A 24,939-nucleotide genomic window follows, 5' to 3' on the forward strand; every position below is an offset into this window, starting at 1 on the left:
TTATGTTATCCATTACATATAATGCACCCGTCACCACCGATGAGTGCTCTTAGGACCGGCGCCCTCCCGTCATTTCTCCCTCCCAGTTCGGGAACCACTTCCCAGTACACGGTCAAGCTGGGATTGCTTTGACCTTGCAGGAGGGACTATTTCTTGTTTCCCCTTTTTATTATTGTCATTTATAGTTTCACAAAACAATGTTGCTGGCAAATTCTAACTCTGCGCCCACAATGCCGCCGCCAGACAAGAGCGGGATGTTTTTTGAACACTCTTTTCTTGGTGTATAATCTGTTAATAAAGCCCTGGATGGAATTGCTCTCATGTGCGGAATGAAGAGCTTGGTGCTGTGTTAGTGCAGTTTTAAAATCACACAGAAGGAAGATTTTGATACATTGTATTGGACTAACTGGAAGTGTTGTTTAGAGATGGAACAATGCAGAGTTCTTCCTCAGATGGTGCAGAGTGGAATGATCATTTCACGCTGCACCATCTGATGAGACTTCGAAAGCTAATGCATCGATCCATCTCTGCATAATACTTCTGGTTAGTCCGATAAAAGGTAGGGAAACATCCTGTAGTGCAATGATTAGGTGGGGATGAAATCTTGCGTCTGACTCTCATCTGAAAGGCTGCACAATCTCTTGCTCCAGGGTGTGCAATCTATAGAATCTGTGCTCCAGTGAACAAGGTGCATCACACCTATCTGGCCCCTGCAACACCACTTGACTTTGGAGCTGGGCACCACTAACATAGGAGCGCCTGCACTTCACTTAACCTTGTGTGCAGAGGAAGTCCTACAGTGCCATTTATAAGAATGTGAAAGTCATTCCGTTTTCTGGAAGTCAAAATACTCCCATGCTTGAAAGGTTGTGAGTAAATGAGTTTGGTGACACACGATTGGAAATAAATGGTTATTTAAGGAGATGCGTGGAGAGTCCCTGCCACCCGTTTTTCTAACCTGAGAGCTGAATGGAGAGAAAGCAGCACGTGGGTTTGTAAAAGTCCCATTCTGGACATACTGGGCCCGATTCATGGAATATTTGCCCAGCTCAAGGTGACTTTGCACTGCTGAAAAGTGACTTTACACTGCAGACACAAACCCTGATTCATGGAACCGTGCAAAGTGTATTTTTGCCAGGCAAAGTCTGGGAAAGTCATTTTGTACTGCAAAAATGACTATGCGCTGACTTTGCACGGTTCCATGAATCAGGGTTTGTGTCAGGGTTTGTGTCTGCAATTTAAAGTCACTTTTCAGCAGTGCAAAGTCACCCTGAGCTGGGCAAATATTCCATGAATCGGTCACTGTGTGTGGGGGAGGCTTGAGGAGACAGCCAAGACAAACATACATAACACAAGTTTAAGAATACTTTGAGGCACCACAATCAGAAGTCCCATTTTAAACACTGCATTTTATGGGTGCCCTCGACTTCATGGCTCCAATTTTGAAAATCTCCCGGATTATTATAAATGTAAAAAGTGCATTAATGGCTTAAGGGGAGAATTAATCTTTTCTTTTTATATAGCAGCTCATGACTAACTCCAACTGCTTGGATATTAGCTGTTCCTCACCAACTGAATGGTGCTCGATCTATCGACCCCAGAATGCTGAAGGTCATCGTCACTACTGCCAAGATTTGAACTTGTGATATGTAGGCTGGTCCTATGTTAACGTATGTTGGAGGTGCGCACTAAACCTGTGAGCTACCATTGCAGACATTGGTAACAGCAGTCGGCTACTGTGCACTTGCACCCAGCGAAACAAGCGAGCAGCCCAGCATACACAAGTGGAACTCTTTCCAAAGGCTCACCAGCAGGGCCCAGGGAAATCAAAATGAAATGATGATCACAATAAAATGATTCTAAAGTAAATATATTAAGTTTAAAAAAGTGATCATCTAGTGTTAGCAACGTTGTGGTGAGGCAGATTGCAGGTATTAAGTGTTACCCCACTGGTTGATACTCCATCTATGTACAATGGATGTCGATTGTCTTCTGCCCCGCTCCAGATGTACACCCGCTGTAAGTTTCACCTGCATCTCCCACACCACTTCACCCCTTACCTCCTTATGCAGACTAGGGTTTCAGTAAACTGCACAGGGGCAGAATCTGCCAACTTCCAGGCACGCCTGAGTGATTTAAAACCCCTACAGTGGTGATCTAATGCCCTACAAGAGAGTTTCAACTTAACCTGTAACATTTAATGAAAATCTGAGCCTGCGCGTAGATTCTGACGCCACAGATGGATTAATCGTTGCTTCCCAACCCACACTCTGGGATGGACCACTGTCCCACCTCACTGCTTAGCGGAGGACCCCGAAGGCCTACAACAGGTCCAAAAGCTGCCTCAAAACAAACTACTTTCTGATCTTATGATGTACATTTTTATTAGCACATGGACATCGTTGTTGACCTCCTCACAGGTAATCAGAATGTGTAGAATGCAGTCAATAACTACTGGTATTGACTGTAATCCGAAAATTCTGGGCCCGATTCGTGGAATATTTTCCCGCTTCAAAGTGAATTTGCACTGCTGAAAAGTGACTTTGCACTGCCGACACAAACCATGATTCATGGAACCGTGCAGAGTGTACTTTTGCTGTGCAAACTCTGGGCAAAGTGATTTTGCACTGCAAAAATACACTTTGCGTGGTTCCATGAATCAGGGTTTGTGTCGGCAGTGTAAAGTCACTTCGAACCGGGCAAATATTCCATAAATCAGGCCCTCTGTCTTCAAAAGCAGACAGGGAAAGAACAATGCAATTTCCAGGTAAGATTTCACACGAAAGAGAATGTTAAAACTTGGGGGAATGTTTTCGTGTTATTAAAGAGAAACCATTTACTTTTACAGGAGACCAAATTAAAGCTCATGTTCAACCTGTTTCAGTTCAACCAAGTTTGCAATTAAAATGCTTAATTTATGAGGAAAACGATGTTATTTCAATACTGTAAAATAAAACCACATGTAATTGACTAAGTTGCCTATTTACTTGTCACAGCATTAAACTTCATCACCAAAACTCCCAAACATGTATTGCTACTACCACCGTGTGCTAATATTTTAAAGAAATCTGGAGGGGTCATTATCACTTGGGATAATGACCCTTCTCCAAGTTATGGACCGAGGTGAATCATTATCCTGTGATAATGACCCCTCCCTTACTCTATAAGGCAATATTATGCACCTAGTGGCAGAGTCATAAAGAAGTTAGTGTGAGTAACTTTGACTTCAACCTGGGACGGGATGTTTGATGTAAGAAGAAGTTACTATGAGTAATTCTGACTTGCTCTTTTTAGATCAAGAGTATGTCATAGTTACATAGTTACTCATAGTAACTTCCCTGTGAGCAGCCACCATGGATAATGCTTGCCCTTTAAAATAAATATACACATGTGCAGATGCAATAACTGCATCTCCCCTCTGTTCTGCCTAGATCTTGCCCTTTGTTTCAGACGCCCTGAAATAGACAAGGACACGTCTCCTGCACGTGTGTCTGTGTGGCAGTCTCGTACATGTCTGTAATCCTTTCCATTGACCCAATTGTTTTGGACTTCAACTTCCATCGGCTCTAGCAAGCATTGTCAATGGTGAAGTGTCCTGGGAGAAGTAGTCCAAAGCAACTGGGGAGCTGCAGCAGTATAGCGTCACTCTCTGTTGGGAGCCACTGGTGTGGTGCTGGCTTCTGTCTCTCCAGTCTGCTCTGCGATGCACGACCCCGTTCCTCTCTGTGACGCGTTCTGCTGTTATCCAGCGCCATTACACTCCTCTGTGTGGATATGTTGGTAAATATGACGGTGCCTTGCTGTGCCGTATCTTCTTTGGGTCCGGGTTGCACCGTTATCGGCCACCATTGCCTGATCTTCATTTCATTCACCTGTCTGCACTCTTTCAGTGGGAACTGGTATTTCCTTAAATTCCTCCTTTTCATGGGGCTTACACTTGTTTATTAATATCGCTGAGTAAGCAGTATTACAGCTGCATGTATCCGCTAAGAAGCATAAGGATAACGATTGCTACCATGTGGTGTATGGAAGTTGCGCCCTGGCACCTGTACTCACAGCGATTGCCTCGTTTGCCAGCTTTTGGAGGACCCACAGCACCTGCCAGAAGCTTCTCTAGGACTGTGGGTCCTTCCAGGGTCCTGCTTCTTCTGCTTCCATGGATGGCTTGAGGGGTCTCAAACTAACGTGCGCTTTCGCTTCTTGGCCCACAGGTGATGGAAACCAAGAGTATGCTGTACCTTGTGACGGAGTATGCAAAAAATGGGGAGATTTTCGGTAAGTCCCTTTTTTGCACATTATCGTTCATTGGTGTAAGTTGACCTTGCACTGTGCGTTCGGCCAGGTGTGCATGTGCGCCTGCAGGAGGGTCTATAGCAGCGCAGTCTAATCGTACGCATGGGAGCCTGATTCACGCGCCCACGTGCCTGCTGAATTCTTGACATTTTTACAAATGACGCAAAAATATTGTGATCGCTTCTCCTCCTCCGACTTTCCCTATCTGTACCGCCACTCCTTGGACTGCCCTCCTCTCCTGCCCTACCCATCTGGTCTTCATTGCCAGCCCATGCTCTACCGCTCGCTGCTTCCTCCATCAGAACCACCACTCCTCCTAATGCCACCATCACCTGCTCTCCCTGTCAGGGCTTCAGCGGCAGCCCACGCTCTACCACCCGCTGCTTCCTCCATCAGAACCACCACTCCTCCTAATGCCATCATCACTTCCTCTCCCAACCACCACTCCTCCTAATGCCACCATCACCTGCTCTCCCTGTCAGGGCTTCAGCGGCAGCCCACGCTCTACCACCCGCTGCTTCCTCCATCAGAACCACCACTCCTCCTAATGCCACCATCACCTGCTCTCCCTGTCAGGGCTTCAGCGGCAGCCCACGCTCTACCGCCCGCTGCTTCCTCCATCAGAACCACCACTCCTCCTAATGCCACCATCACTTCCTCTCCCTGTCAGGTCTTCAGTGGCAGCCCATTCTCTTCAACCCCACAGCCCCCTTCCCCCATCTGTAGCACCCCTACTTCAAATGCTCTACCTATCTAGTCTTCAATGCCAACCACTGGTCTTCCTTCCCCATCTATACTCCCACTACTCTCATTGACTTCATTCCTCACCTGGCCTAGTCTTCAGGGCCAAACCATGATCTCCATTCCTCCCACTGCCCTCCTCGCCTGCACTCTTCATCTAGTCGTGTCTTCAATGCCAACCCCTGTTGTCCCCTCCCCCTGTTTTCCTCACCTGTGCTCCTACTACTCTTATGGCCTGCGTGGTCTCCCTTCCCCCTGCTTTCCTCATCTTAACTCCCACTACGCTAATGGCCTGCATGGTCTCCCTTCCCCCTGCGTTCCTCCTCTATACTCCTACTACTCTCATGGCCTGCATGGTCTCCCTCCCCTCTGCTTTCCTCACCTGTACTCCCACTACTCTCATGACCTGCATGGTCTCCCTCCCCCCTGCTTTCCTCACCTATACTCCCACTACTCTCATGGCTGGCATGGTCTCCCTTCCCCCTGCTTTCCTCATCTGTACTCCCACTACTCTCATGGCCTGCATGGTCTCCCTCCCCCTGCTTTCCTCACCTATACTCCCACTACTCTAATGGCCTGCATGGTCTCCCTTCCCCCTGCTTTCCTCATCTGTACTCCCACTACGCTCATGGCCTGCATGGTCTCCCTTCCCCCTGCGTTCCTCCTCTATACTCCTACTACTCTCATGGCCTGCATGGTCTCCCTCCCCCCTGCTTTCCTCACCTGTACTCCCACTACTCTCGTGGCTTGCATGGTCTCCCTCCCCCGTGCTTTCCTCACCTGTACTCGCACTACTTTCATGGCTTGCATGGTCTCTCTTCCCCCCGCTTTCCTCGCCTGTACTCCACTACTCTCATGGCTTGCAGGGTCTCCCTCCCCCGTGCTTTCCTCACCTGTACTCCCACTACTCTCATGGCTTGCATGGTCTTCCTTGCCAATGTTTCCTCCTCTATACTCCTACTACTCTCATGGCTTGCATGGTCTCCCTCCCCCTGCTTTCCTCACCTGTACTCGCACTACTCTCATGGCTTGCATGGTCTCTCTTCCCCCTGCTTTCCTCACCTGCTTTCCTCGCCTGTACTCCCACTACTCTCATGGCCTGCATGGTCTCCCTTCCCCCTGCTTTACTCACCTGTACTCCCACTACTCTCATGGCTTGCATGGTCTCCCTTCCCCCTGTTTTCCTCGCCTGTACTCCCACTACTCTCATGGTTTCTCTTCCCCCTGCTTTCCTCACCTGTACTCCCACTATTCTCATGGCTTGCATAGTCTCCCTTGCCCCTGCTTTCATCGCCTGTACGCCCACTACACTCATGGCCTGCATGGTCTGCCTTCGCCCTGCTTTCCTCACCTGTACTCCCACTACTCTCATGGCTTGCATGGTCTCCCTCCCCCTGCTTTCCTCATCTGTACTCCCACTACTCTCATGGGTTGCATGGTCTCCCTTCCCCCTGCTTTCCTCATCTGTACTCGCACTACTCTCATGGCTTGCATGGACTCACTACTCCCCGTTTTCCTCATCTATACTCCCGCTACTCTCAATGCTTGCATGGTCTCCCTTCCCTCCGTTTTCCTCACCTATACTCCCACTACTCTCATGGCTTGCATGGTCCCCCGCCCCCCTGCTTTCCCCATCTGTACTCCCACTACTCTCATGGCCTGCATGGTCTCCCTTCCCCCTGTTTTCCTCATCTATACTCCCACTACTCTCATAGCTTGCAAGGTCTCCCTTCCCCATGCTTTCCTCATCTGTACCTTTACTACTCTCATGGCTTGCATGAATTCTCTTCCCCCTGTCTTCCTCGCCTATACTCCCACTACTTTCAATGCTTGCATGGTCTCCCTTCCCCCTGCTTTCCTGGTCTATGCTCCCACTGCCCTCAATGCCTGCATGGTCTCCCTTCCCTCTGCTTCCTCGTCGTTACTAAATACCCACCCATGGACGACTGCCTGTGCTTCTGCTTCCATTTTTGCTTCTATGCCACCCTCTGCCACTCCCCTGTTCTTCCAAACATAATTCCGTTCCCCCAGCAGCCTTCCTTCCGATCTGTCCATTTTCTCTCCCAATCCATTGGGGGATTTCCCATTCCGTACTTCCATTACTTTCCACCCCCTCCCCTTTCTGGCTTGAATGAAAAATGATTTGCTTAGTGCTCTTCCAGTTGACTTGGCGCCAGGCTCTGTTTGTCAAAAGCCCCCCATTGCACCCTGCGGCAGACTCTTTGGCCACTCGCATTTAATCTTTCCAATCAGAATAGGATTAGGGAAACTTCAAACAAAAAAGATTGGATTGAAGGCTCAAGAAATGAAAGAAGGAGCTGAGCCTAAATGACTGCAAGAGTATTATTAACATCAATGCGTTATATAGTGCTTCATGCCAAACTCATCCAGCTGCGAAGCGCTTGTTTCTGATTGCAGAGCATTAGATAAAGGTATGGACCCTGTTATGATTATCAACATATCCATTTAAATGCATATGGATACTTACTCTTACTCTAGACATTAAATTCATGAAATCTGCATAACGCCCCCACATTATCGATTTTTGATTGATCGATTGATGTGCTGTAGAATTGTTCAAGAGCCGAAGATGGGTGCATTTACATCACGCAGCGCGTTTCAATTTTAATGGGATACTGCACAGTGGGTTGCTTTACCCATCCTTTTTTCCGCATAATCTTAATTTCTCAGGATAATCCTGCTTGTCAATTTCACAAGTCTTAAAATTTGGCTGATACATCAAAGCAGTGAGTACCAAATCGGTTCCAATGTGTTCATGTGATTTTCTGAATGTGAGTGATACTTTGCCAGTCTTTGGCTAAAAAGCTGATTTTAAAGTGCTGCTGCCATCATAAATGTCTCCTTTGAAAGCAGTTACTGATTCAAAAATGTGGGTGCACATTTTTGTGGGTTTGTCTGTGCGGGCAATTGTTCCTAGGTAGGGCTTAAAAAGACCAGTGAATAAGAAGACCTGGATCCTGGGGTACCCGCTGTTCTGTGCCCAGATATTGGGATACAAGATATTGAGGGATTTCTACAAAATGGGACTATTTGACAGAGTACTAGAAATGGTTCCTATGTACACAGTATCCGTGGAGTAACTGCTGAAAATGTTGGTGGAAGGGCGACATGACGCCTAAATCAAAGGGGCTCCTGCCAAATGAGTGCAACAAAATGGCGTGCCACAAAAGTTGTGGGGGGAGAAAACGACCTTGCCCTCCCCCTAAAAGTATGCCCATGCACAATAAGCACTGTAGCTGCACCCCTTCCACACATCAGCCACCGAGCTGTCCTTGTTGATAAGAGGACATTGTGGATTAAGTTACTGATGCATCTGAAAATATGTGGGACTATTTCAAGACAATGTTAAACACATACCCTCCCAATTTGCAAACTGGTACAAATCGAGCTCAGCCAAGGACGTTGTAGAGCACTAAACCATTGGTCTCAAAAACTTACAAAAATACTAGTTGATCTGGCTTGTTCAGTAGAAGATCTTATTGAGAACCCAAACAGAATCAAGGAAAAAATAGCACAAGCAGATTGGATCAAAACTGGAGAATTAACAACAGGAAACAAACTCCTGGCTCATTTACCAGCTACAACAAATAAACTTAATCAACCAATGAGCTACTGCATAAAATTTTCCAATAAAAAAATGCAGAAAACCTTCATGAAAATAAGATTCAACCAACTACCAACGCAAGAAATTATAGCAATTCGTACGAAAACTAAAGTAAAAACCTGTAGATTCTGTTCAAACCCAGAAACAGTGGAAACTCTAAGACATTTACTCATGACCTGCCCCAGAACCGTGTTTCTGCGGGAAGCCTACTTGCTCCCTTTGTTCTACAACGTATCACTACGAGAGGAAAACACATGGTGGTGCCGTCTGATTGCAGGAGACAGAACTAGGTGGTCGATAGCGACTGTAAAGATTTTAGAAGCGGCTCTGACTTTAAACCAGAATCTACAATCCATTCAAGCGTGAGTCAATGAACATCGTTCTCTGATCCTTTGTTTTTGGTCAAGTGTTAGTTTTCTGGTTATTTACGTTTCTTTTTCTTTTTATCTTTTTTCAAAATTGCTGATTCTTTTCTACTTATATCTAATGGGCCTCATTACAACCTTGGTGCTAAGTGCACCAACTTTACCACCATGGTGTAAACTCCGTTTACACCATGGTGGATGGCGGATTTACCGCCCCATTCCAAGGTGAGTGGGGCGGTAAATCCCCATTTCCCATTTTCCCTTCCCCATTCCCATTTTTGCCCCATAGGGCATAATGGGAGTGGGGAAGGCGCTAATTACGCCGCCGTAAATTACGGCGGCGTAATTAGCACCATGGCAGGTTAGCGCCATGGATTCTAACGCCTGCTAAAAGCAGGCGTTAAAATCAGAATCAGGCGTTAAGGGTTAACGGTGGCGTTAACCCTTAACGCCTGAGTTGTAATGAGGCCCAATGTGTTTTTCTTACTGTTTATCAACGTCTTGTAAAAATCAAATATTTTTGATTATACACAAGTAAATAAAAAAATTAAAAAAAAATGTTAAACACATCAATAATATTCCTTTATAAGTTAAAAATGGTAGTTCTGCTGTCTTCAAATTTGGAAATGTGAATAATACTATTGTGTTAAAGGAAGGATTTCAACAAGGTCTAATATGTACATGGAAGCATAGGGTGACCTATAGAATATGGAAAATGTTTAAAGGAACTCTCAGTAAGGGGCTAGGTTTGGTGTAGAGTCCCCCAAGCAAGATGCGTCCTATTCCACATATATACCTTGGTATTTTATTGTTTACTTTGCACCACAATAGTAAAGTTCATCGACTGAAAAGACACCGGTTATGTTCCAGTATTTCTTGCTGTGTGTCTGAATAATAATTAACATGTTCAAAATAAAAATAGTGGAAGATATTAAAATGTTCTTCACCCGTCTGTTTTCGCAAGATATTATCAGTGTTTTCTGCCTTCGGCTTCTCAATGTGGCCCGCGGGGCATTGAGTCAAGATTGATTTTTTGACTTATGTTAGTTTGGGTGGGGGGGGGGGGTGATGGATCGAATGGTGCCACACTGAGTTGGAAGAACCTTTAAAACATGTGATTTTAAGTCTGCCGTAAATAAAAAAAGATTCTTTTGGTTATCATTGACGATTTACATTTTCAATTCAGGTGTTGTAAAAAGGATCTGCCAAGGGCACGTCAGCTGGTTTCCTAAGTGTGCACAAGAGGATCTAGTCCAGGTTCAGGATCCGTACCTTCTCCTGCCCTTTGATTTAGGGGATTTTTTTTTTTTTTTAGATCTACACTCATGGGTCCTCGCCATGACCGATCACTACATTAATCCCACCAAGACTGAGGTTTTTAGAGCCATTTTGCTTTCACCCTTTGAATCCCAATTGTAAGTAAGTGCATGTGTGCATATTATAGATATATAGAAAATAGCCACCATTAATCGCTTGTGACCATTTATGCTAAATGAAAGAGCTAAATGTTTATTTTTTAATCAGGAATGCTTGCACAGAAAGCCATTTGCAAATGTTTCCATTGCAGCTGAGGGCCTGGCATCTGCTGTAGCCCCGTGCACCTATAGGTTTCCTTCCTTCTGCACCAGCTGAAGACCCTGCGGGTTCAGTTGGCTGTGCCTACTGCCTGTCCTTAAAAAACCTTTCTTGGGAAAGACTGTGTTGGTTTGGCATGTCGCTGGCTGTTGATGGCTGCAAGGCTTTGGTTATTACTGGTGTTAGTGAATTTATGGAGAAGGTGCTTTCCTAGCGATCATCTCCGGCATGGGTTTGTTGCCCTGCGGCAGAGGGAAGCCTTGGGGTTCTAAGAACGCCCCGGAGGAAGTTACAGTTGGCAATCACAGGGCCTCATGGAAAAGTTGCTTTGACATCAATAAGAGTGGCCCACAATCGCAAATGGCAATCGCTACCTTTGAGACAGACTTTTTTTGCACAGTTCAGCTTATTGGTAAAATGTGTTACAAATAGTTAATTTAACAAAATTAGTTCAGTAACACTGGACGAACCTACCTGAAGCACAGTGACAAAAACTGGAGATCACTAGCACGCTTGGCCTGCACTTTAGGTATTGTCCTGTACACCAATCTGAGCTTGGTTGTCCGCCTCCAGTTTCTCTAACTTTGCACCAAATATCTTGACATGGACTAGTTTTGGCAGTTGAGTCTTTCTTATGGCGTTAGTACGCCGTTCCACAGGCTACATCGGCAGGTAATGGGCCGGCAGCCCGAGTTAAAGCGCAGAGCGAAACAAGGGTGTTTAACAAGGGCACTGGGCAGTTACCCCCGCCCACCCCGGTGTATCCCAGGGAATTGCTTACTAACGTCATTAGCATCCTGGGTTACCAAAGCAGTAGCCTGAATGCTGATATCAGGGTTTTTTCTATGAATTAATGGGATGTCTCGTGGCTTCCTTTTCAATCATAGAAATGACAGTTCCAAGATGGCCACCATGGAGTTGGAAGGCGGGCTCCTTACAGAGCGTCTCTTCCGTTTCCGTTGTGGGCAGCAAAGGGAGACCGTGAGAAGCAGTGATGGCGGTGAGCCTCGCCACCACAATCAGGTAAGTTTGGCTAGGGAGCGGGGGTTGGAAATATTTTTTTTTTAAAAGGGAAAGGAGGGTGGGAGGGGAGAAGATGGAGGTCTGGGGAGGGAGCCTGCGGGTTCCATGGAACGCGGGCTGAGATCAGCAGGTTCAGCCTGTGATCTGTGGAACCTGATTGGTTGCTCCCCCTGCACTGGGTGGTAAAATGTATTTAGTATCCATGGGAATGCTAGAGCCCTTATTTGCCCATTTTGTGATTGCGATGCTTGCACTTATGGAGTGCCCGCGTTAAGTGGCACACGGCTACTGAATGCATACGCTGAATACTTAGATACCAAGCCGGATCCTTGGGACCCTCAACTTGTGATATTTTGGTCAGACCTTCCCTTTACGCTGTTCCAGGTTTTCCCCATTGATGGATTGGCCACTGTCTGCAGGCGGAATATGGTGCAGGTAAGCTGTGCCTTACGGAGAGTGCTAGAAATATGTTTTTTGTATTCAAATTTTATTCGTTTTACTATGCTATAATAAAACAATATAATCTAATATACTACAATATACACAATAACAGTATAATACAAAAGTGTACACAAGTCCATACATTTAATTATTTCCAAGAACCTCCCCAAATTCCTTCAAACAGCTTAATTTTCTTTCGATTGCCCAGAATTACCCTCTCCATTAGAGACATGTTACAAAAATCCTCAACCCTTGCAGACCTGCAGGGAAGAGTAACTCTTTTCCAGTCCCTCAGAATGATTTCATTTGCCGAGATTGATGGCCTACAAAACCAGCACCTCTGTGGGTGGCTCATATCCTCAAAGAGGGTGTCATCCCAAAAAATTGTAGTTTGGAAGTCAAAATCAATATTTGATATCAAAACTCTATTCATTGTTCTAGTGACTTCCAACCAAAAACGACCTCACCTTTGAACATTCCCAGATCGTTTGCTCGAATGGTCCCTCCCTCTGGCCACAGCCCCAACATACATCCACATCACGCAAGCCTCTTGCAAACACTTTGACTGGAATCCAATATACATTATTCAGAATTTTGACCGGACAGACTTTGTCTCCAAGACTCAGGGAAGTCAGTGCAACATTGCCACATATTCTTTCCCATTTCCCAGTCGTCATCTCCGTACCCAAGCAATCTGACCAAGTCCTGAGAAGCTGTTCATTCGGGTGCCTTAAAACTCATCAGGAATTTGCACATGCCAGATGCACAATGACCTTTGTTTTCAGGCTCATTCGATGTCATCTAAGAACTTCATCCTCCGACACTTTCAGTTCGCTAAATGGCAGTCTTAATTTGCGATAATTACCATAAGTGTAACCTCTGAGGTTTTTTGTGACAGCCAAAGTGTGGAAGGAAGGGAATCCATGTATTGTCCTTGACCAGGTCTCCGATCCGTTGTATTGCACCTAAGAACCAGTCTGGCCAGGAGATTGGTTTTCTTTCCACTCGTACATTTGTGTTCATCCAAATAGTTGACCTTGCCTTAACTGTGTCTTCCTCGCCAGTCAATTCCTCCACCGTCTACCACGTTTTCCTTAGAAAATCAGCTGATGCTGTATATTTACAGTACCTTTAATGTTTATGGATGACAAGAGAGCCTCAGGAGACAGTGGCGTGCTCAGATTAGACTCTGCCCATCCCCAATTCTCTGGGGATTCCTCCAGAAACGGTAACCAGTGTACTGCAGAGAATGAAGATGATACAATGCAAAATCGTGAATCCTCAGACCGCCTTGTCGCATAGGAGCTGTAATTTCCACAGTTTAAGCCATGGTTGTTTGTTGTCCCACAGGAATGTTTACAGCAAGCCATCAATCTCTTTAAACCATTTCTTCTTTACATGTAGTGGTAGCATACTAATCACATAATTGATTCGTGGCACAGAGGCCATATTTATGGCATTAACTTTCCCCCATAGTGATAGCTTCAATTCTGTCCATCTTTCCAGTTCCAACTTCAATTTTGATATCACGCTCTTCATGTTAACTTCCACCATCCGACGTACCTCATTTGTTAACCAGACTCTAAATATTTAATTTTCTCTGGACACCAGCATACTCCGAACCTCATGACACGTGAAGCCGGCATCCCCTCTGACTTTTCCCAATTGATCTTATAACCAGAGAAAGATTTAAGCTACTCAATTTGTCGCATAAGCGCAACCAATGAGGATTCCAGGGTCTGTAGCACTAACAGCATGTCATCTGCATATAACCACACTTTCTGTGTCACAACCCTATACTCGTTCGATCTCCTCATCACACCTGACCTTTATCGCGAGCGGCTCCATCGCCAGCACAAACAGCAGAGGCAATCACAGGTATCCCTGCCTTGTCCCACTGCCCAGTTTGAACTCTTCGTATGACCATCCATTAGTATATACAGCAGTCGTTGGCTTCGAATAAAGCAACAAAATCCATTCAATATCTGCCCTAAATCCATAGCGTTTCAGTAGAGCAAACAAGAAACTCCGCTCAATTCTGTCAAATGCCTTCTCGCCATACAATGAAAAAAACAGCCGCCCGTGGTCCAAATTATTGCATTCCTGTAGCGTCAGTGTCAATTTCCGTATGTCAGATGAAGTGCTCTCACAAAGCCGGACTGATAAGGGTCAGTTAGGTTTTCTAAATTGTGCTCTATTCACGACCAAATCTCTTTGGTCAGGATCTTATTATTAGTTTTTATTAGGCTGATTGGCCTATAGCTCCCTACAGAAGTCAGCGGCTTTCCGTTCTTCAACATTACTGGGATTGAAGCATGTCTTGTTGTTGTGTGTAGAATACCTTTCTGCCTCGATTCTGTTAACACCACCAGCAGTAGCTCGATCACAACCCTCGGCATGATTCTGTAAAACTCTGCTGGGAACCTGTCTGGACCAGGACATTTACCACTATGTAAGTGTGATGCCACCCCGTCAATTCTTCCACCTGAAAATTCAGAGTCTAATCTAGTTGTAATCATGTCTAGTAGCTTCTTCAAGGCACAACCATCCAGGTAACTCGATAGTCTAATCAGGTGGGAGATCTTCGGAGGTGTACAACGCAGAATAGAAGTCTTGGAATTCCTTGTTGATCATTGCAGGGTCACATGTCAACCCCCTGAGGCTTGGGTAATGGCACCAATGATTTCATCTGCCTCCTGCACCCTTAAACGACGTGTCAAGGGTTTGTCACATCTTTCGCCCCCTTCATAGTAATGTCACTTAGTTCTAAAAATGAGTCTTGCTGCCCTCTCAGTCAATAACTTGTTTAGGTGATCTTTTTTATGGGTTAACACCTCCCTGGCATCTGCAGATGGATTCGACATATACTTTCTCTCCAACTCCAGGACTTCTGCTTGTTCTTCCTTCAACTCAATCCTCAAACCTTTAGTGCTAGATGGGCTTTGTGACCGCTGCCCTGGAGGGGATGGTAAAGTGGCCAGCCCGGTCCCTCTCTCTGTTTCACCACGTTTGGAAATATTGAGAAATTGACCAATATGTGACCCTAAAATGCTGCTTCCAAACTGGCAGGGAAAGGTTTGCGATGGGTAGTTATTACAGACTCTGTTGTACCCCACCCCTGTCACCTATAGCATGGCACATGTTACCAAGCGTGCCTTACCAACATTACATCGTTCCTGCTACCAAGCGTGCCTTACCAACATTACATCGTTCCTGCTATTACATACTACCTCTGACCATTTTATGCAATTCTGTGACCCTGCTACAATTGATGTACCCTGTACTGTGTTGCCAGCATCTAGGACTGTTGCCCCTGCCACTATTGATGTGCCCTGTAATGTGTTGCCAGCATCTAGGATTGTTGCCCCTGCTACTATTGATGTGCCCTGTACTGTGTTGCCAGCACCTAGGACTGTTGCCCTTGCCACTATTGATGTGCCCTGTAATGTGTTGCCAGTATCTAGGATTGTTGCCCCTGCTACTACTGATGTGCCCTGTACTGTATTGCCAGTTCACACTGTGGCAACCCTGCCCATTACTTCCACTATTGACCATACCCTGTACGCCACTGACACCACTCTGCATTGTGCCTTAGTGAAGGCCCGGTCCCTGCCTGCACACTCACTTGATATTCATGACCTTATCACCTCCAATAAACTTGACCTACTCTTCATCAGTAAAACCTGGCTAAACGAGTCATCTGGCCCTGCCCTTTCACTTGCCATCCCAGAAGGGTACTCCATCCACAGACAAGATCGCTCCACTCACAGAGGTGGGGGGGTAGCTGTCATTGCCAATGAGAATCTCGCATTCAGGAGGATTCAAGGGGACTTGTGTCAGAGCTCTGACTAACTCCTGCTCACACTCAAGCTCTCAGACAACTGTACCATTGCCTTACACGCTGTCTACCGCCCGCCTGGATTTAGCACTGATTTCCAGGAAGCCTTAATCCACTCGCTCTCAGACAATCTAAAAAGCTCATCCAAAGTTATCCTCTTAGATGACTTTAACCTTGGCCTCAATGATTCTAAGGATTCCCACGCCACTGCCCTCAAAAAAGCTCTCTCCAACCTTGGGTTCTCCCACTCTATCTCCAGGCCCACCCACTCTAAAGGACGGACGCTAGACTGGGTTGCACACCACAACTGGACCCTAGAGGTCAAAGACATCTCCCCTATCCCTTTGTCTGACCACCATTGCATCAAATTCGACATCACCACATCTAAAGGGCCTCCGAGGCTGGCAATTCCGCTCCCTGCCGCACTCACCAGAAGCTTTCGGCAGCTCACAAAGGAGAACCTCACCCAACATCTCCTGGTAACTGCATTATTGCCTCCCTTCTCCAATGATCCAACTGTACTTGCAAATGACTTCAAAAGGATCATCACCATGGCCGTGGACACTGTAGCGCCACTCACCCTCAAAAAAGCAAAAAAGGTAAAGCATGCGAACGCCTGGTTCTCCCAGGAGCTCTTACAGCTACGTTCCAAATAAAGAGCTGGACTCACTGCCTGGAAGAAAAACCCCAAGGACACCACCAAAGCAGCCTTCAAGGCCCTGTCCACAGAATATAAAACCGCCATCATTAAGGCTAAGGCGTCCTCCTTCGACGCTAGGATATCGGATGCCAAGTCAGGGACCAAAGAAATCTTCACCATCTTTAGAGAGCTGGAGACCCCTGCCTCTCCTCCTCCCACTCTCCTAAAAGATGAAGCCTGGTGTAACAAAATTCAATCCGCCATGCTGAACAAATTGGACACTCTGCACACCAAGATCCTTGCACACCAAAAGGCACTTCACAACCTTATAGCCAAAAACCATGGCTCCCCCGCTCCAGCAGCTGACACTAACCAATCCCCCGCTCCATTAGCTGACACTAGTCAATCCCCTCTGTCTGAGTTTAAGGACATGATCTGCCCAGCTCAGGTGATCAAGGACTGTGCCCCCTCCCTTGTCCCCTTCATCACTGCCTTCATTAACACCCCGTTCAAGTCTGGCCATGTCCCAGCTGAGCTCAAGGAAGCGTGGGTTTGTCCGCTCCTCAAGAAACCTTTCCTAGACCCATCGGTCCCAGGGAACTATAGGCCCATTACCACTGTCCGATTTTCACTAAAAATCCTGGACAAAGCCGCTTACCTGCAAGTACAAAAATTCCTCGAAGACAACCATCTTCTTGGTCTTCGGCAGTCAGGCTTCAGGCCACGACATGGCACCGAAACGGCACTTCTTGACCTCAAAAATCAGATGGACGACCTCAGAGATGCAGACAAACCTGCTCTACTCCTCCTTCTGGACTTATCAGCTGCCTTCGATCTGGTGGATCATGAGACCCTCGCCACCATCTTGCCACTGCAGCCAACTCCTGCCCCACTGCCTGCAATTGGATAACTTCTTTCCTGCAGGAAAGAGCAATGAAGGTCTTCACCGACTCCTCTTGCCCTGACCCGAGCATCATCCAATGTGGCGTCCCACAGGGATCTTGCATCACCCCAACCCTTTACAATCTCTTCACGAGGCTGCTGTGCAAGATCCTTGACGCCCTGGGCATCTCATACACAAACTATGCTGATGGTACTCAGGTGCTTGTCCCCCTCTCTGGGGGATTACCTGTCCGACCTGAACACGTTCAACTCCATCTACTCTACGATCCAATCTTGGATGGCAGAAAACTGGTTATTCCTTAACAGCGAGAAAACCGAGCTTCTGCTGATTGGCTCCCCGTCCACCCTGGGCAAGCTGGACAAGCAATACAATACTTTCACCATAGATAACATTCCTATCCTCGTCTCCCAAATGGTCAAGACCTTGAGTGTCTACATGGACCCTAACCTGAGCATGAATAGGCAGGTCAATGCCATTGCATCCTCCTCAGCCTATTACTCCAAACTTCTCAACGCAGTCAGACCGTACCTCTCCCAACAGAATTGCCTTACAATCGCCAGGGCAATAATTGGCTCAAGATTGGACTATTGCAATGCCCTTCTAATAGGGACCTCAGGTAAAAACCTTGCTAAACTTCAACTAGTCCAAAACAATGCCCTCAGGGCCGCCACCGGACTATCACGTAGGGACCACATCTCGGGCCTTAGGCGTCAGGTCCACTGGCTACCAGTTAAGGAAAGAATCATCTTCAAAACTCTTGCCCTCACGCACAAGTGTCTCCATGATCAGGCCCCCCAGTATCTTGTCCAGAGATTCTGTAAACCCCGTACATCCAGGCCATCCAGAGTGGCATACTCCCAACTTGATCACTGTGCCAAAAACCTGCAGAGTGCGTGGTGGTGGCACCAGCTTCCCCACTATGGCAGCCACCCTCTGGAATTCCCTTCCACCGTATATCAGACATATAGACTCTCATACTGCCTTTTTTAAGCACATCAAGACTAGCCTCTTCATTTAAATGTGCTTGTTTTGTCTGCAACGTAGGATTTTTGCATATGTAACACTGTATTCATGTCTAAGAACACTTCTGGGGCGGCTTTTTTGTAACCCTTAATCAAGCCTTCCTACGCACCGTTTACAGCGCCTCGATGCCCGCGGGCTGCAGTGCGCTTTACAAAAGTAAATAAATTAAATATACGCTCGGAGACTGTGTCGACGGAACTGAAGCTGCCAACACCACGTCACAGCTCTCTTGCACTTTTCTCCCGCTCAGTCCTGCTAACTAACCCGCCTCCCCCCTTGCTTTACAGATCCACCAGAGCGCCAAGAAACCATGCAGGTGGCAACAGTGCAGTATAAGAACCTTTAACATAGTACGTTGCATTTCCTGCAGGTGGTAGCTGTCACGCATTCTAAATAGGCACAGTTATTTTCCGCGTATTTAAAGAACTTCTTTCTGTTAGTGGTCCAATTTATGTGCCTGCAACAAGCTGAACACTTTACAAAGCACTAGCTCTGCACGTGCCGGAACCTCTGACCTTGTATTTGACCCTTTTTATTTAGCCATCTCTTCTAGCAATACGTTTATTTATTCCAGATACCATTCATTCCTCCTGGATAGGAATTCAAACCGATTTATATAGATGGCAGGATTTAAGCCCCGGGTAGCCAAACATAGTGGTCCATCCATCAACCTCTGGTTCTCCAGATATTTTGAACTACATCTCCTATCAGTCCTAGCCAACATAGTCAATGGCAAGGGATCATGGGAGTTGTAGTCTAACACATCTGGAGAGACTGCCGATTCAGCACTAGCTCTTTCTCAGATTAGAAATAGCAGACACATTGAACAGCCAGTTGGAGTATTTTTATTTGTATTTATTTTATTTGTATAGCGCAGACCAGGCCCGGAGGCAACCGGGCGCATATCTTCAAAACAAAGGTTACAACAATGCAGGAGCATATTACAAAGCATAGGTATACATAGGAGCAGGGCAGATCAGTCAGGCATACATCACATGACTAGGGATTCGGCTATTCAGAGGACAAATGGGCATCTGGTGTGGCTAGCCAAAGTTTGATCTTCAGTTTGAATGAGTTAAGAGATGGTAGATTTCTAATGATGGTTGCAAGTGATGTGGATTTATTTGCAAAAGGACCAGCGACAACCTGGGAAGACCTTTTGGGTCGCCTTGGGGTAAATGCATCGCTTGGCCAGGGTCAAATAGAACCAATCCTAGCATGGGCTGCTCCAATTCTTGGCTGAGCACCAAGTAAAGCTAGTGGACCCGCCCTAGCGTGTCATCCACTGCTTCAGTTAGAGAGGATGATAATGTGGTCTTGTGCTATAGCAAAGTTAGTGCCTCGCTGATAACTGGTCCCGTTAGTTGCTCATATAGTAGTCACAGAAAATGTGAGTGCTTACTTAGCTGTCAACTGAGCCTATGCCACGAAGGTCACCTTATGCCAGTCCTGGCATTTCGGCGAATAGCCCATCGCCTTCTGGGACTTGTAGTTTCACTTGTTCCATTAGAAAAATGGGACTGCAATTTCCAGCATGCAGCATCCTGTTAGCTCCCTGCTTGTTGCAACTCTCTATTTGGGACAGCATAACTAGCAATAATATCTGATGTCCATCAGTCCAATTGGCCAAAGAAATGATATGTTTACATGTGATGTTCATAGAACATTTGCAAACCACATGGGAGATGGCTGCGGCCGTGGGTATCCATACACGTCGCTGTGGGAGAGCACCCGCACACTGAATGACTGCCAACTGCACTTCGTGAAAACAACAGCCTTTTGTGAGAGTTGTAACTTTGGAATTCTATAGAATGCTGCACTACCATCAACTATGTTTTTTGGATTTTCTAAGCCACCTTCGAGCTCTCTGGAGTGTGGTATTGCATCTATCGTAGCAGAGAGCTCGTTGGTGACTGAAACAGTTTCTGCTATATTTTTTAGTTTTGGCAATTGGGTGGTTATTTAGCACCCCCTATAATCCGAAACTATTGCATTACAGTGCAGATAAGGAGAAATGGCATATGAGGAGGGGCACACAGCTTGAAGGTGTTGTTTGGTTATTTTTCCACCCATTGACTCTCCATGGCCATGTTAATCTCTGTGGCCATTCCCACCGACTCCCCGCCCCACCTCCCAGATAGCATCCTCCTAGGATCTCTGAGATAGGTGTATCAAGCATTACAATCAAACTGTGAGCTTGAAATGACTGCCAGTGTTTTTTAAAGCACTCTTCTGAAAGTTAATGACTTAATTGGAGCTGTAAACGCACTATTGTCATAAAAATGTCTTAACCAGGTCTGCCAGTAGCCACTCAATTTATAAGCACCATGCGTGTCCTTCACTGAAGTCCTGTTAAAAACAGGCATTGGCAAAGCCAACAGTTTTGGCTTGTGTAGAAGTATCAGGTATTTTCAGGCACTGCTATTGGATGCCCAGGTACATGCACCATTTTGCTGCTGCTCCCATAAATGGTCAGTTAATACCACTACAGAAATTCCTGGCAAAGGCCACTCCCATTCCTACAAAAGTCAAAACTATTGGCATTGCCAATGCGTGTTTCTGTATATCTCGGGGGTTTGCTAGTGGGCTTGTGGAGTGGCATGCCAAGTTTTTGGAATGCCCACCTCGGCTGTTTATGCCAGAGCGAGGTGCTAATGGCCCAGGGACAAAACTGGGTCTGATTCTTAAAGATTCTCCCTGGAGGAAATCAGCGATGTTTGAGCATTTCCGATTTGCACCTGCTCCCTTATGCCTGGTTCTCAATGTTTAAAACTGGAGCAAATCTGGGGAGTCCCGGAGTCTCTCTGGGAGGCTTGCGCGCGAGTGCGATGTGAAGGATTAGCTCATGGGCAACTCGGATTCCCCAGGCATCTCCAGGTTTGCTCCTGTTTTAGACTTTGTGAATTTGGTATAACCTTGGCTCCTCCGGCATACTGGTTCCGCACAAACATGCATGTGTGACGTTGACTTGGAGTATTTGAGAATGTTAATGAAGCAGAGTTAGAACATAACTAATGCACATTTAAACACAATGGATCATCCATGCTGGGCAGATGTTAAAGTAGTTTCTCCCGGTAGCTCCTAGTTGCCCTGCGGTAGCTCCTGTCTAAGGGTGATGCCCGACACTCGGGAGTCGTTCTAGCTCCTGCTCATCTAATCTCAATTTCGAACCCTGCTAGGAGATGCAAATCCGAGATGCTCCTGGCCATCTCTGATCTGCTCCCGTTTAAATCTTTGTGGATGGGCTCTGGGTATTGTCAGGTGTTAGTTTATATAGCGCCATTACCATCAAAGGAACGATTGAAATTGCAGCCACTTGTATCTCGGAACAAGCCCACCCCCATAGGTCCCTGTCATTGAGAGTAATACTCCTCCAAAATAATGTCAATGGAACTAAAAAAACCTGTGAAGTGCTTAAAAATATCCAAACATTTTTTCAAAAAAAAGATTTCATTTAAGTGCCACTGAGTGCTTGTGAAGTTATTATTCAGTTGATGGTATCACAAGCAATCAGTAGAATATCAACATACATGTGATTAGCACCCAGGCCGGGGGGAGCAGCTAGTCAGATTTGTTGGATGACGGGCTGAATCTACCGACCTGAAGGCTGCTTTCCCTGCCCCGCACTGCCATCTTTCCCACACCTTCCCATTTCTTTTAATTTACCTGTTCCCCCAACCCCACTTACCTCTTTTCTTCGGCAGTCACTGCAGCGCTGCTGCTCCTGCACCATGGCCACCATGGACATGGAAGATGGCCTCTGTATGTAATCCCGTCTTCCAGATCCATGGCGGCCATCTTGTGCCAGTATTTTGATTCAGTGAACGGGATGCACGCGGTGTCCCGTACATTGAATAACAATAAAATGTTCTTAGCACCCTGGGTTTCTGGATTGGAAACCCTGAGTGCTAATAGTGTTAAGCACCTGTTCCAAGGGCTGGTGACAAAGTCCCGAGGCCCTCCTTAAACACCCTCACTAAACTCGGGCCTTTAACTCGGCTCAGCCCAGAAATGGTGCGTAACGCTTACATTTAAAACTTGCTTCTCTCATCTTGGAACTTGTTGGGGAAATTATTTCTGTGGTGGGAGAACCAGAGTTAATGCTTTTGCTTGGAGGATAGCTCATGAGGTAAATGTACATGCTCGCTTTCGACATGTGGCCAGCCTGAACATCGCAAGTTCGAATCCTGGCAGCCCAAACTGAGCCCTTCATTCATAAGAGGTAGATAAATTGAGCATCATAAAATGGATAGTAAAACCTATAATTACAAAAAACAGGGAAGAGCACCGGGAACCCTGGGATACCGTGCTAAACTTGTCCAAGTGGTAAGGGTACGTTCAGCTGCCAGTTGCAAGGATCTGATGTGGCAGTGCTCATATGCCCCAAGTAAGGGAGCAAAGAATTGTTGTTGGATTCCTGCGGTATCGGCGCTGCGTACACAGTTTGTCAAAATCGTTGTTAATGAACAATGCTTGGTCAACATTTGTGAATAAAGAGCACTCTTGCTCTAGAGTTTTGCCATTGGGTCTTTTATTGTTACTAGGGGTGCTGACACGTGTTTCGACGAGGGTCTTTATCAAGGCAATATAGTATTTCTGAAGGGTCTGATTGGTGAGGTGCGATGCCTATTGATGTTCTTACATTAACTGATCTGATTAGTGCTTCTCTGGAGGCTAAGTGCCTCAGCTGCAAAAATCTCCTACGGTCGGTGATCAGTCCGATATAACACGTGTCCACTCAACTCTCCCACATTTCTCCCATTTTAGCTCTCCCCAGGGCTTCCTCCAATAAGTGCTTCACCGTCCTCTCCAGGGGAACTTCTCTAATCCAGGCATCCCAGGGTCTGCTGCTTCCCAATGGATGATATCCCCAGGACTGTCTTCCTTGTCAAGCATGAGGAAAACTGTTTATCAAATATAGAATGATCTCCGGATCTAAGGCCGTTGGCTGCTTTTAATTTGGTGTCTGCTCTGCCTATTTGGGAGTAGGCTGCTCATGTGTGATTGAGTTGGGCTGGTGCTGTCCTCTGATTGGGCCATGTGATCCTGGTCTGGTGGTTGTAGGGGGCTGGCATAAAGCTATATAAAGGATACACACCATGTTGTGTTTCATAGTGGCCTCTGCTCCATGTGTACGTTCATCCCTCTGCCCTGAGATCCCTTCTGAGTCTGCTTGCTACTCTGTGGGCCTCTGTTTGTCTAGTGGGTGTTTTCCAGCTCCATAAACCCTGTGCTAAGCTTGGGTAAATGTTGGTTACATTTGTTTCCCCTGCTAATGGTTTAAAAGGGGCCCAGTCGCTTGTCTATACCGAGCGACTGGGACTGCAAGGAGGGAGCTTGTATGCCCTTTGCACATACTGGCGTTGCTTGCAAGGATGGTTTCTAATGGCATCCTGCGGCAGACGCCTGCCTTCTGAAGGGCTCCTCATCACAGTGCTTGGCTGCACTTCCACTACCATTTTTGAAACAGTGCAGTGGCCACATAGTGTGTGTCCACATTAATAACATTCTTCAGATAATGCAGAATTTACAATGAAGTCTTATTCTGGAAATGGTGTTAACACTATCATTCGTGGTAAGCAGCAAATGCAGCCTGGTGTAAAGTACCACCAATTACAAGAGGGCCAAATACTGCTAGAGAGAAAAATGTACCCTGCTGGATTACCCCCGATTTACAGTCATCACAGTAGGTACATTCTTAACCACAAGCTAATCCCACATTGAAAAGGCAATTTGGAGTACATGCAGGTGCAAATCCAAATTCCCTTAAAAAAACTGCTATTATCACCACGGCTCACTTGCCTCGGAAGCTAGAAGCAATATACACCAAGGAGGGGGAGCACTGGATGAAACGGCCCAGGGCCCACGTTAAGGTCCTCCATTTTCTCTAGTCTAGTACCATGCTTACATGTGGAGCCCTTACCCTGAGCACAGTAGTGAGTCTTTATAATTCAGGTATGTGCAACCTTGGACTTGACTCATGTTTTGGACTACAACTCCCATCAGCACTAGCCAGCATCGTCAATAAGGGATCATGTGAATCGTAGTTGAAGCATCTGGAGAGCTGCAGGTTGCAAAGTCCTGTTTCATCTGTATCCATATCATTGCACCCTACTACTCTGGCTACTTGCTGTGAAGTGCTATGTTGCTGCACAGCTGGATGTGCTCTATATAAAACTCCCTACATGCACACATATAGGTACATGACTTCCACATTAAGTTCATAGACTTCAACGTAAGAAACTGGCACGGGAACTATGTTTGAGCCACCAAGGGAGGAAAAACAGATGTTGAATGGTTTTACATAAATGAGCATGGGTAACTGTCCACGTAGTATAGGAGTAGTGTTGCAGGAATGCCCATCAATGCCTTTTCAGATTCGAAAACTGAAGATGCAATACTCTGCGCCAACTACTGGATGTCTGCCTATGCATAGCATGTGATTCTAAGCAGATACAGGCCACAGAAAGA

General features: G+C 46.3%; 1 protein-coding gene across 2 annotated transcripts in view; it reads left to right on the forward strand.

Annotated features, from left to right (window-relative positions):
* SIK2 (salt inducible kinase 2) overlaps positions 1 to 24,939 on the forward strand; it is a 473,348-nt gene that overhangs the window by 161,588 nt on the left and 286,821 nt on the right. For both annotated transcript variants that reach the window (XM_069614303.1, XM_069614302.1), the window contains exon 3: positions 4,212 to 4,275. In XM_069614303.1, coding sequence (XP_069470404.1) covers positions 4,212 to 4,275 — 64 coding nt within the window. The remainder of the gene's footprint in view (positions 1 to 4,211; positions 4,276 to 24,939) is intronic.

The sequence above is a fragment of the Ambystoma mexicanum genome, chromosome 9 (genome assembly GCF_040938575.1).
Source record: "Ambystoma mexicanum isolate Mex_15411 chromosome 9, UKY_AmexF1_1, whole genome shotgun sequence".
NCBI lineage: Eukaryota > Metazoa > Chordata > Amphibia > Caudata > Ambystomatidae > Ambystoma > Ambystoma mexicanum.